Here is a 13,577-nt window from a genome sequence, read left to right on the forward strand (position 1 = left end):
TATGCTGGTCCTCACAATATGTAGACCAATAATTAGATAAGGAAGATACTTTCTGAAGTTTAATTTAATGTTGCATTTCTATGAATGATGCAAAGAAATGATTAAATGACTGATTATTCGATCAATCAATATCAGACCATGAAAACGTCATGACAGTTTTCTTTCTTTGTCTGCGGTTGAATGCTGCACTCAGCAATATTACAGCTATGTGGAGCTGCATGTAAATAATCAAGTCTGTACCATACAGGCCAGTGATCAACTGCATGAGCATCCATCCATGCATCTGACAATATGACACAACCAGAAATCAAACAGCAATAATTGCTGGTGATTTTTTCAAACCTACTTTCCCAACAGAATCTGTATATTTGATCAGGCTTTACACATACTCAATAATGTACATAATTAATTTGTTATATAACATGTTGTTATGTTTTGAAACTCTGTCTCAAGGACATGACTGGTGTGGTGACCCTTGTTTCTATGCATTGTCACACTCCATTCTTTGTCTAACTGCCTGTGAAGGTCCCAGGGTAGAATAGGCCTTCAGCAACCCATGCTTGCCATAAAAGGCAACTATGCTTGTTGTAAGAGGTGACTTACGGGATCGGGTTGTCAGGCTTGCTGACTTGGTTGGCACATGTCATCGGTTCCCAATTGTGCATATCGATGCTCATTTTGCTGATCACTGGATTGTCTGGTCCAGACTCAATTATTTACAGACCGCCGCCAGATAGCTGTAATATTGCTGAGTGCGGCGTAAAACTAAACTCACTCACTCTTTGTCTAACAATACTCAAAAGCCACAATTAAGTAAAGCCCTTCAGGTCAAGGATCAAAATACTCAGATTTCAAGCAACAAGACTCAGGAGATGTTATCTTCTGCATAAAAGAGAAGACATTGGTTGCTTGGTTGCTTGGTTGGTTGCTTGGTTGAGTTAGGTTGGGTGGCTGAGTGATTCTGTGAGAATGAGTCACACGCTTTAAGCAATATTACAGTGATATCACGGCAATGGACTCCAGTGAGTGATTAAGTGAGTGAGTGATATTGGTGGCAATGTTACTTGCATTTTGAAGTCAAAATAGAAACAGCATTTATAACATGCATTTATACCATCTAAGCTCTGTCCAGTTGTTGTAAAAACAAAGTAAAGCAATCGAGCCTGAAGACAAAAAGTGGTTCCTATCACCTGACCAACACTTGAATTCTGATGCTAAACCTACTTCTTTTTAGCGTTATGAATAAAATAAGCTTTCAGATACCATTGTGTTTTTACTAGCACTGATGGACATTGGTCATTCTGATTGAGAAAGTCAACTTGATTGAATAAACAAGCACACATTGAGAAATCTATTATTACTTCGTACAATACATCCATAAAAAATGTAAACAAAAAAACTCCCACCTACCTGACCTAAATATTTAAGAGGTCCCCAAATCTCAGTAATATGCAAATGTAAATTTTTGTAAGCTATCAGGTTTACACGAAAAAAAAAATGGCTTGCTACATTCATTGTCAACATGGTTAACAAAAACATGGCCGCTATTTCCATGATTTCGTTGTCCACTGTGTGTGTATCCAATGTGATTCTTTGTAAATACTAATCTTTGACCACAATGTCAACAGAGATTTATACATGTAGGCTACAAAAAAAACCAGAAATCATTATTTACAGGAAAGATATGGAGAATTCAACCTGGGTCTTTGGTGTGATGAGCAAACTCCTTAACCAGTAGGCTACTCTAGTGCCAACCTATTATTTTTATGAGGAACATGACCTATTATTAACAATAGTTTGATTGACTGCAACTTAATCTCTGAAAACACATGACTTATTTTCATGGATTTTGTTTAAGTTTCATTAATTACATCAACTTTTAATCTATACTGGATAAATTAAATGAGGGATAGTTGTATTTTAGGGTTCATATTTTATCAGCATGCTAATGAATGAATAGATCAATTTTCATAATTTCAAAATTTATACATATCCCTAACTATTTTTGACCAGTATATTTTCAAAAGGCCCAAACGGCTTATTACACTGATTATGCTATTTTCACTATCTGTCTCATGATATTCACTTCTCTACTAACTTCACAAGCCTAACAATGTGCTGCAAGGAGTGAATGAAATTGTTTTACACTGCTTTTTGGCAATGTACCTTCAATATCAGCACAGGTAACACGAGAAATGGGCTTCACAAGTACCCATGTGGGGAATCAAACCCTGGTCATCAGATGAATGGGCGAACACTTTAAGCACTAGGCTAACCCAACTTCTCCATCTGTGGTACTAAGAAGTGAACTGAATAATTTGAAATTTGTTGCTTAATGTCTGCCGAGGATAGTCTTGACTGCAATGGTGGCTAAATCCCTGAAGCATGGATGAATGTGTGACCATCTCAAATTCGGTCATAATACCACATTTGTATTCAGATTACATCATGGTATATCAACTTTTATGCACCAGTTCACATGTAAAAGATGCCGAGAAACCTTGAACTGCAATCAGGACAGGTCCTAAACTCACATTCCCAGGCTACTAGCATGCCTTACAGGTGCATCTAAGGGACACCCGGCCAACCATGTCAAAAAGGTCAGTGATCGAGTCACTGTCCCCAAGATTTGAAGAGACATGGAGAAGACCTTGACATTGCTCTTTCTTCCACTATGTAGGCTTAAGATGGAAATCGCTTCTGAGAGTTGAAAAACCATTCACGAAAAACGAAAGGCCCTAGTCACTAATGTAAATCCATGAAAAAATGCAAGATGCTGGATAATGCAAAAAATGTGGCTGTATCTGAAGCACATTAATGTATCTTGCATTATGATATTGCCATTTGCACTTGATTTCATTATAACAAGTATTTTGGTCATGATAATCCAGTGAACACAAAAAGATCAAAATTACATTTTAGTAAATTACATTTCATGATCTATGAAGAAAGATTGATCACTAATTATTTAAGTTATATTACTGAACAGAATAAACAGTCTTTGAAGTACTAGTTTACTTTGACCTCACTGAACCAGGTCCAGCAGAACTGGCAACTGCCATCCATGTAAGAATCTGTTAGTGTTTCTGCTTACCTTTTAAAGCCGTCTTTGATCCAAATGCCCATGAGTTTAGGGGGATTCAGATGTTTATACTAGAGTAAAATTAATTATATTTCCCAAGTTGAGTGAGTGTAGTCATTACTCATTAGTGAGCAAGGCCTGACTTCGTGCTTTCTTACTTGCACTGGAGCACCACAATATAACAAACTGTAACCAAGTTATTAGTTTAAATTTCACAAGGTGCAAGTCCACTTTTGAATGGGTAAACTTCTGAATAAATAATCTAGATAAATCAAAAGAATATTTCTTTCACTGCACACTGAAATATGAGCAGTGCATCAGGAACATGGCAGGTGCGACTAGGTTTTTATCTCAGGTTGCACCTGGTGCCAAGTTGGTTAACATCTTGTAAATCAAGTCCTGGTGAGTGTTGTCATTCTGGTCAACCTTGTCCTGATTTAATGGACACATTTTCGTTTTGAGGTTTACACGCATTATTTTGTTGTTTTAGAGCATTTATTGCTTTTTGCAACTGTCAGTAATATTCCTGCCTGTAAATAATGAAAATGATCTACATATTCCATTGATTGCTAACATGTGCAGCAGTCATAAAGTTTTTGATTCTCTTTAAAGGATTAAAAAAACCCAGACCTGATACAAGGTCGGATTCAGAAATTGTGCCATGAACCAGCGGTCTAAGTAAACTTAGCCTCAGTACTTTTTGTTACACTCCACTACTGACAACGGTGAGTAAACAGTTGCTGAAAATAGTGTATTTTTGCAATATTCAAGGATGTCATCTAGCGGAAATATTAGCTAATGGTAACCATGTCAACAGAAACCCGCGCGTTTGATTGGACGGTCATGGGTCGCTCAAAGGTTACCTGACGTGACCTTCTACTACGGTTTTTTATACTCAGTATTGGAGTGTAACAAATAACACTGATACTAAGTTTACTTAGACTGCTTGAACCAGTAACATTCAATGAAAGGAGTCCTTCTCCACTAGAACTTGTAGAAGATGTTTAAGATAATGAATATTTACGATTCTTTTTGATGAATTGTATTTTACTGGAACTCTTATCTCCTTTTCCAAAGCGAGATATAAAAGAATTGCCTTGCCGTAGCACAAATAATGCTAGTTTGCGGAGGTTGTGCTTGGTACCATCGATGATAACTAGTACATACCAAATTTGAGTGGCATGAGATAAATAGTTATTGCTGTGACAATTTACACTGTTAACATGGGTATTCCACATCGTGCATCAATCACTTACCTATAATTTTGTATTCGTGAATAATTAATTGTATTCACTGCCCAATATTCATGATGCATAAAGTATTTGTTGCAGCCCTACTCTCAATGCATCCAAACTTTTCTGTTTCTACCATTGATTAATTGCTATCAGAGACTCAACAATTACAGTTCATCAAGAGCTACAGCCCAAATGTGATCGATTTTACCTGTTTTATGATAATGTTCTTTACAGATGGATCAGTCAATTAAGGTTTGTATACAATGATGTTTAGATACTGCAAATTAAGTAAAAGTTTACTAAATAGGACTCCTAAATATTATTCCAACAGAGATAGTTCTTGAATATGTTGATTTAAGTGACAATGCATTTATTATATACTATTTGGAACATTGCAATGATGTTTCATTAGAACTGTTCTAGACACCTTCAGAAATCTTTAATATGTGTGCAACACTGAACACTTTTTACTTATGTTTATATATAATTAAACCCAAAGAAGACAAAACATGAAAAAAGTCAGAAAAAAACTTTTGACTATGTGGGTATGATATCCATACTTTTTAAACACTTTTTGCAACCCATAATATTTTTTTATTTACTTAAAATAACGAGTTCAAGAGGTGGATCATTTTTGTATTTAATGATAGAAATAAGACATAATCCTCCAGGTTAACCAATAATGATAAATTATAGCTAAAAGCTAATATGGCTTTATCTACTTGTTCTGTATGAAATATGTGCCATCTACAGAGATATCATCAACTCAATCTGATTGTGAAACACAGCACTTGTCTATAAACTTATCCAACAGTTCTCTAATGAAATAGTTTTCTAATTGTAGTGTAGAAAAATAAATATGTTACTTTGAGAGTGTTTAAGCTTTCAACCACATTTGCTCAACATTATGAATTGTCTGGAGGAAAAATTTGGAGATATAAAAACTTCTGGTTAATTTCGACTGGCTTGAACTGATACGATATGCAACATGACTTTGATGTATTGGGCATATTTTGCAATTGTGAAAATCATAAATATTTAGTGTTGTTTCACACACTTGCATTCATATTTCTTACGTATTTCAACTTTTGTACAGTGTGCTATACGCAGATATGCAGCTTATCTGGAGCTCAGATGAAAACGTTTAACACTTTGATGAACCTGCGAGTACATGTACGGTTATCACAAACCAAGACACATAACTGAGCAAATCTTTGATTCAAATATACAACTGCATGTTTGTGGCTTCCCCATGGGAACAGACCCTTCCCTTGGTTGAAGGTGAATCAGCTGCACAAACCTTAACAAATCTGCACGACTAAAAGGAGTTCCATTGTATAGTAGTTTTGAAAAGCATGAATAATGGAGGACAAGCACATACCTGACAGTAACCCTGACCTAATTTCTATTGAATCACAATTCACATGAGCAGGTTTGTGTGATCAGTGAAAGCTGTTCCAAACATGTAAGTTAGGCGTTCTTATATAAATTATAGAATATAATATTTATCTTTTAAACTTGGGTGGTTTGAGGTAGATTATGTCAACAAAGTTATATTGCATCTGCTTTTTGGAAGTATTTTCTTTCTTTTTTTTTTAAAGCATGCTGTCTCATATGAATACTTGATTTAGGGGAAGAGTTCTTACATTCTGACATACGGTTAACCTATGAACTTGTGACCTGACATTACAGAGTGAAGATTATTATAGACATTCACCTTTGCACAAGGCTCAGAATGTTTATGTTTTTTTTAATCACTCATTCCCATTTCAGAGTTGGCCAGAATGGGGCCAAAATATATTTCTTAGTACACCAACTAAACTAACAAAGAATCTTAGAATATTTGGCTGAATAATCTTCTGTCCATATTGTCACTTGGTTTCTGTATATTGTATTCACGAATACGCACCCTTCCACATGGCCATATATAAAGTCATGCGTGGCTCATCGTGCTTAGAATCTCTTCGATACGTGACGAAACCTGTTTACGCTCAGCGTGTTAAAAACTGACACCACGGACGTAAACGAATGAATACACAGATGATATATGTTCCACAATAAAGACAATATGTGATAATGAAAGAACCTTACCCATGTTTTCGTCTTTCCTTGGTCGTTGAAATTACCTTGTTTGGATGCTACCTCCGCGCCATAACTATGAACTATAAGATGACCTGTTCGGCATGTAACGTCATTGTTGATTGGTTCAGAGGACTGTCACGTGATCGATACACATGTATTTCGTCTGCTAGTTATGCATGTTCCGTGTAAGTGGAGGCGCGTGTGCCCTGTGGAGTTACTTTACGTGAGTTTACGTCATTTCTGACATGCGTACAGCGTGTATGTGTGTTGTCCAGTCATCAAGTTCCCATGATTAAAAGAGAATGGCCAGTCAGTTAATGTCTCAAACTTAGCAGGGAGTGTGAACAGGGTGCAGCAGTACAACATAATTAGGTCAAACTGCGCCACTGCAAGTACAACACTTACATGGGTGGGAAAACAAAACAGTTACCGTAATATGGGCGGATCCAGGAATTTTGAAAGAGGGGAGGTCCAGGGTGATTGAACCCTTTGACACCCCACCCACCCCTCCCTGTGGCTCCGCCAACGCAAAAAAAAAAAAATATTTATGTGGTCTTACTAATTAGGCTGGGGGGAGTTCAGAACATGCGTAGCCTAATGAAACCTAAGATGAACAAACATTTGTAACCGACGAGAAATGCCTGACATACACCAGAGGATATGTAATTGTACAATCAAATTGTACTACCACGAGTACAATCAACAAATAGCATGCGAAAGTTTGTGTTCGGGTTGTACGCACGCACGCACGCACGCACGCACGCACGCACGCACGCACATGTATCAAATAACGGACGTAACACGTGCATTCAAATAAAATACTCATTTGTATTTTTTTCTGATATGATCACCAAAAATAAACAACCCAAAGTTTAGGCCTCGCTTAAAGCGCTCACAATATGTTATGTTTATATATGTACATATGATCGAGTATGAATTTCTCCACTAACTTGGGAAAACCAACTGTTGACTTTATGTAGATAAACTGAACGATGGTCATGCATCAAACTGCTTAAAAGCAAGTGCAAATATCATGCATGTGAACAGCTGGGTTTGGGTATTAATTTGGTTACGAACTTACCAATTTTCAATGACATTCATTAGTACAGAACTAATGACAATAAATACATCAATATATTTTGCAAAATCTAGTATTTTAGGGCTTGTCATATATGTTAAAGATATGTCAAGTTCGGTCTGTTTCACTGCTATACCATGCATGAAATACACATTTACAGCCTAAACTTTTCAACCGAGCAGCTGTGCAAACTGGTATGACACAGGTGTTCAGACATTGGATGTCAACGCAGTAAAAGTACTATCCCACTGTGTGTTGCGCTCACTTTGCGTATTTGCGTATGCGTGAGCGGGTCACGTGTAGGTGCGTGTGGTACTCTCATTGTTCAGAGAATGCTCCATGCATACGGACATAAAACCAACACTTTGCAAACACTCGACGTCACAAGGTTAATTCAGTTAATCCCTGCAAGAATGGTTGGACACAATCATCGACCATACTAGACACATAATCCGTACACATTTCATCACTGTAAATTTTCATGTGTCAGATTATAGATTTGTAAATTTTTTGTGTGAAATCCTGGTCTAATATACTAGTACCAGCTGTATTCACGAGTCCTTTAGTTGGAGAGAATGGATCTTCAGTAACCCATATGTTTATGGTAAGACGCTACTAACGCCGGATCGGGTGGTCAGTCGGACACGTCATCGTATCCCAGTATCGCAGATCGACGCTCATATTGTTGATCGTTGGATCGTCCGGTCCTGATTATTTACAGACCACCACCACGTCCTGGAATATTGTTGAGTGCGGCGAAAAACTGTGGATAAGTCTTTTTAAATCTTTCCCCCATAACGTTCCGGGAATTTACCTTCACCAGGTTCGAGTTGACGCAGAAACCTGCGTTCTTCACGCAAAAAAATGTAGAAGATCCGCGTCGTGTTATTATTTGGGAAACTACTTGAAAAATGCACGGATTATGCGTTTTTAACTGTTGCACTGCCCGCTGTATTGAACCATACACTTGTTGCGTTCATGTATTACAGAAACTAACAAGGGTATCACTTTTTCTCGAGCACAGCTCTGAGGATTATAATGTTAACATAGCGAGGCTGTTTCATCCGATAACGCAGAAGAAATCCAAGAGAATAAATGAACTAGGAGTCCATCTAAAGTCTAGATTGCCTCAGCTCTCGGAATATAAGGCTCATCCTGTCCTACATTTGAATTTGTTTTATAGACGAATAAAGCTTTTTTTTTATTTTTTAGGACTAAATGACAGTCGAAGTAAAACTGACCTTATGGTATTATCTGTATTGGTCACACATGCAGAAGAGACACTCCTTGTCGTAATTATTTGTAAACGACGTTTAATGAATAAGTAATTATACTACTGAATAATTAGCTGGAGGAAGTCCTGTAAACTATCATAATCTGAAAATAATAATATTATGTTTCGTGTAAAACATAATATGTCCAGCTGAAATGTTTCGAAGGCAATAGGAGAGAGAGAGAGAGAGAGAGAGAGAGAGAGAGAGAGAGAGATGGCGGTATGTTTATTATCGGATCTGCACCAGGCAATCCGGTGGTCAACAGGATGAGCATCCACCTACGCCGATGGGATGAGGTGACATATTTCAACCAAAGCAGCAAGCCATTCGGTCATGAAGCTTGAACACATCGGTGGAGAGCCCAAGGAGTACGCACGATGGATAAAACGCTGAGGCGTTAGTATAAATGTACACTTATGTAAGTTATGCATATCAAAATCATTAGAAAACGCTTTCACTATGTTCAGACAGCAACAACTCACTGTTGTGATGATAAAGCTTTGAATGTGGCCAGTCACGCGACATACTTTCTCCACGTAGCCGTATGTAGCAGCGACAGAATGATAAGACTGCATAAAAAAATAGTAAATGTGTCTCGGGCACATTATGTTTTTTCAAACGTGAAGAGGGCGTTAGGATTTATTTTAAATTTGTTGGTAGAAAAAAATGTGACGAGGGCGGACCACATTTTTATTTTTATTTTTAACTTTTTTTTATCAGAAATGAAGCTTTGAAAGTGTATAAACACGTGTTGATGAGTTGAGGATTCCGTCACACTCGTTCTTACAGACACTCATTCTTATCGTGGACAATTGTATGATAAGGACGCAGCAAAGTCATTTTTTAAAAAGGCAATAAAAAATTGTTACACGCACAAGTAAAAGTGATGCCCGACATACATTTCTTTTTTAATTATTTAGTCTAATTACATTAAATGGAATGGTTCAATGAAAACTGAATTTTCAACCTTATTACCCCAACCATGTATGAACCCGTGAAGATCCGGGGAAAGAACCGATCTTCAACAACCCACGCTTGTCCTAAGAGGCGACTATCATGGGGTCAGGCTCATTGACTTGTGTGACACGTTATTTTATCCCACCTGCGTAGATCGATACTCATGCTATTGATTACTGAATTGTCTGGTCCAAACTCGATTACTCACAGACCTCTGCCAAATAGCCGGATGTGTTACTTAAAACAATAAACAAATAATTTGTTTATTTTGGTGACGCATGTTGTCAACGCCTGTAGATTTGACGAACACGACACATTTCGACAAACAGATACAGCTCTCTGACCACAGCTGGTGACTTTCTCATCTCTGTTGAGAATGCAGTGTCGCTGGCATTAAAAACGAAGCACGAATATCGGGATTCCTGATTAATGAAAATCGCTGCATGCATGCGTATATTTTAGTTTAAAATACGCCATTGCGGAAATACGGAATGTTACTTACAGTTAGGACCAACAAATGTGTGGTTCGCTTCTCAACAAATATCCCTTTTGCAAGCGATAAACATTTTTAGTCACGTGGTTAAAATGCGATTAAAGATAGGATGTCAGGTGGCTGGAAACAGGTTATATTTAACAGTGTGCTCATCTCGAACTTGGTCAGGAGGAACGTCTGTGCTTTTTTTAGTCCTCACAGTCTGTAATTATAATGCACTCAAAATTTATGTACCGATCGACTGATAATGATTGCGAAAACAATATACTGAGGAACAATAGTTAAAAAACTGAAACTTGGCATAGCTGTTGTTGAATCTGATTATGTTCGATTCACCGTAGGTAGAAACTGATAAGTCGGTCAGTAAGTATATTTAACAGTGGCTCGCAGTCTGATTTTACATTGAATAGATTGGATCAAAGAAAACTGAACATTCAACCTTATTACCCCAGTCTTGTATGAACCCGTGAAGATCCGTGGAAAAACTGATGTGCACTAACCCATGCTTCTTGTAGGAGACGACTATCGGGTGGTCAGGCTCGCTGACGTGATTGACACGTCATTCCAAGATGCTCATGCTGTTGATCAGTGGATTGTCAGGTCCAGACTCGATTATTTACAGACCCTCATACAGCTGAAATATTGCTAATTGCGGCGTAAAACTAAACTCACTCAATCGTTCGTTGTGTCGAAAACGAAAGGGCCAACATGTACACTTCGTGTTATCCAAGTATTGACTTCAACCCCACATTGTGACTAACTTAGGAGTAAGATGGGGTAAAAGTGTATTTCACGACAGTTCCCGTAGGTTCGTCACTAATGAGTAAATATACACCAAGAATTAAAAAAAGGCAATTAGCATATTGTAAGGCTGTTTTTCCAGTACTTTCAAACACGGAAATGCATGACATTTTGCAGAAGGCAGTGATGGACAGTGTCTTTTTGAGTGAATTCATGGGTTACTGAAAACAAATTTTAAGCCGTACCTCACGGGTAGATGAGTAACATGATCAGCAAAGTAAGAACAGACTTCACAATAACCATGAGACATGAAATTGACGAATACGAGAAGACGTTAGGCGCCACATTGAACTCGATTAAATATATTCATTCTTTTTAATACCCATTAACTGTTCACAGGTCAGTGTTCAGGTGAAAAGACAATTCGCGACCCAGAGAGATGCGCATCCAACTGCATTCTTGTTTTACAAGACACTATTATGGATGACAACTTCTTTAAGTCTTTAAACGCGACGTTTCAAGGCTAATTCTTGCCCCGTCATCGGGTGGATAATGCATTCTTGTTTGTTTCTGAATGTTCCCAGTATATATGTTCGTGCATGAAGTATGTAGCAGGAGGATGATTATCACGTGATGTGTGACGCATACAGAGCGCCCTCTATATGAGGTTATTGTCCGCTCCCTGATGCAAATAATTCGATGATATCATTATTCAGGGTCCGTTTGAAATTTGATATGATTAATCCGATCAGACCCAGTGGGCTATGTTATTCGGCGATGCGGTTTTGTGTCACGTTCTGCTCTTATAAGCTTTGCGGTTCTGTTCATCGTAAACTGTGAGAGTTCGAGAACTTTGGGTGCACATGTGCATGTGCGTGTGATCGTATGCTTTTTTTTTTTTTTTTTTTTGTAAGGCTTCAAAATGCAAAAAAATATGATATTAAACTAATTTAATATGGAAAGACAAAATATAAAGACGTACATTGACTTCGTTATTTTTCAGTCCTAACAGTTTTTGCCACTGGCAGATGACTAAACTTCAAAGTTGTTTCATTTGTTTTCGTAATAAAGAAGTTAAAATGACTATACGTAATCAGTTGAGCATGCGGATGGCGCAGCAGAGGTTACAAACCAGTCGTGAATTCTGGGATGTCATCCGGGTACTCACGGGAATGATCAATAAAAAAGCAACAAGCAGTCCACGTAAATTGTTCTGAATCAGTGCCACTTTAAGTGTGGACCCCACATTCGTGTGATCGTTATCTCTCCTCTGATCAGCAAATGTATTATCTGATGTAACTGACATTCGAGTAAGTAACGCAGACATGATAAAAAGGTCTCACAAAAGATACCATTAGTGTGACTAAACACCATTATAGGCCGGGATAATCTACAGCTTGCAGTGAATTCGTAGACCAGACTGGTTCGTAGACGTGGAAATCCGGTGGATTCGTAGACGTTAGTAAATTGATGTTGGTAAATGTTAGTTTGGTATTGTTATAAAATACGACATTGGTATAAACGAAAAGTGTTTGAGTTTGGTGAAATAAAACATTGTATGTGTGAAAGAAGTTCGACCAAGACAACATGCTATCCAGTGTGACAGCTGTGACCAGTGGCAGCATCGTCTTTGTGACACCGGTATCAACATCTCAACTTATCGGCAGATGACGAAAGGCCACCTATAGGTAGACTTCATGTGTAAGCAATGTTCACTGCCTCCGCCCTCACCACGTTCTCCTCGTCCGACACCTCTGTCCCCGACCGACCCGACCTTGCCACTATCTCCACCTTCCTCCCCGTATGCGACGTCTCCAACATCACCCGTGGACTCATCGTTTGAATTAACAGCAGACACCATACTCGCACCAGATGACGTACTAGAGGAGTGAGTAACATTAATTTCTTGCCTTGAGTGATCGAGTGAGATAACAGGTGATTAGGTTTTTTCACAATCAATCAATTGATCTACTGTTAAAAGAAAGTATTAACTTCAGTATAAACCATCAATATTTGTATTCATAATATTATAATCTATTTATTTTCTAGATTCGTCAAGAAGTTGATGGGCCTTCAGTTTTTAGATGCGGCTCATATCAAGCCCGCGTTCCGGAAAGTAAAACAGCAGGCTGTGACGCCGGGTCCAGTAGCCTTCTGCACCTACTTCGAGACCACTTGGATCGATAGCAGCATTTGATCTGTCTCGAATTGGAGCGTTTTCGGAACAGCTATCAGGACAAACAATGACTTGGAAAGCTGGCATAAGCGGTTGAATCAGCGCTCTGGACGGAGACACTTGCCTTTTAACCCCCTCCTATTCAAGGAAGCTGACCTTCTGCCACTTCAGATCCGACTTGTGTTGTATCTAAATTATATGCTTGCAGAATAATATTATTCAAATAGTTATACACGTCTACGAAATCACCGTCTACGAAACAGTCTGGGTTACGAAATCACTGCGTCTACGAACTGGCTCAGTCTACGAAAACACTGTATCCCTAATCTACAATATGTATATAGTCTTCCTGATATAGGTAATACGTGATGGGAAACGAGAACATGTTTATGTTGTCTAAATCAATACCAGATATCACGCTTGCACCATTTAGTTTGGAAAACAAAATCCAAAAACGAC

General features: G+C 38.1%; 1 protein-coding gene across 1 annotated transcript in view; it reads right to left on the minus strand.

The window, feature by feature from the left end:
* LOC137267570 (polyamine-transporting ATPase 13A3-like) overlaps positions 1 to 6,606 on the minus strand; it is a 52,632-nt gene extending 46,026 nt beyond the window's left edge. Inside the window, exon 1 of the mRNA XM_067802052.1 lies at positions 6,409 to 6,606. Within this exon, the coding sequence (XP_067658153.1) occupies positions 6,409 to 6,412 (4 nt within the window). The 5' untranslated portion in view covers positions 6,413 to 6,606. The remainder of the gene's footprint in view (positions 1 to 6,408) is intronic.
* Positions 6,607 to 13,577: the final 6,971 nt, after the last annotated feature.

The sequence above is a fragment of the Haliotis asinina genome, chromosome 16, assembly GCF_037392515.1.
Source record: "Haliotis asinina isolate JCU_RB_2024 chromosome 16, JCU_Hal_asi_v2, whole genome shotgun sequence".
NCBI lineage: Eukaryota > Metazoa > Mollusca > Gastropoda > Lepetellida > Haliotidae > Haliotis > Haliotis asinina.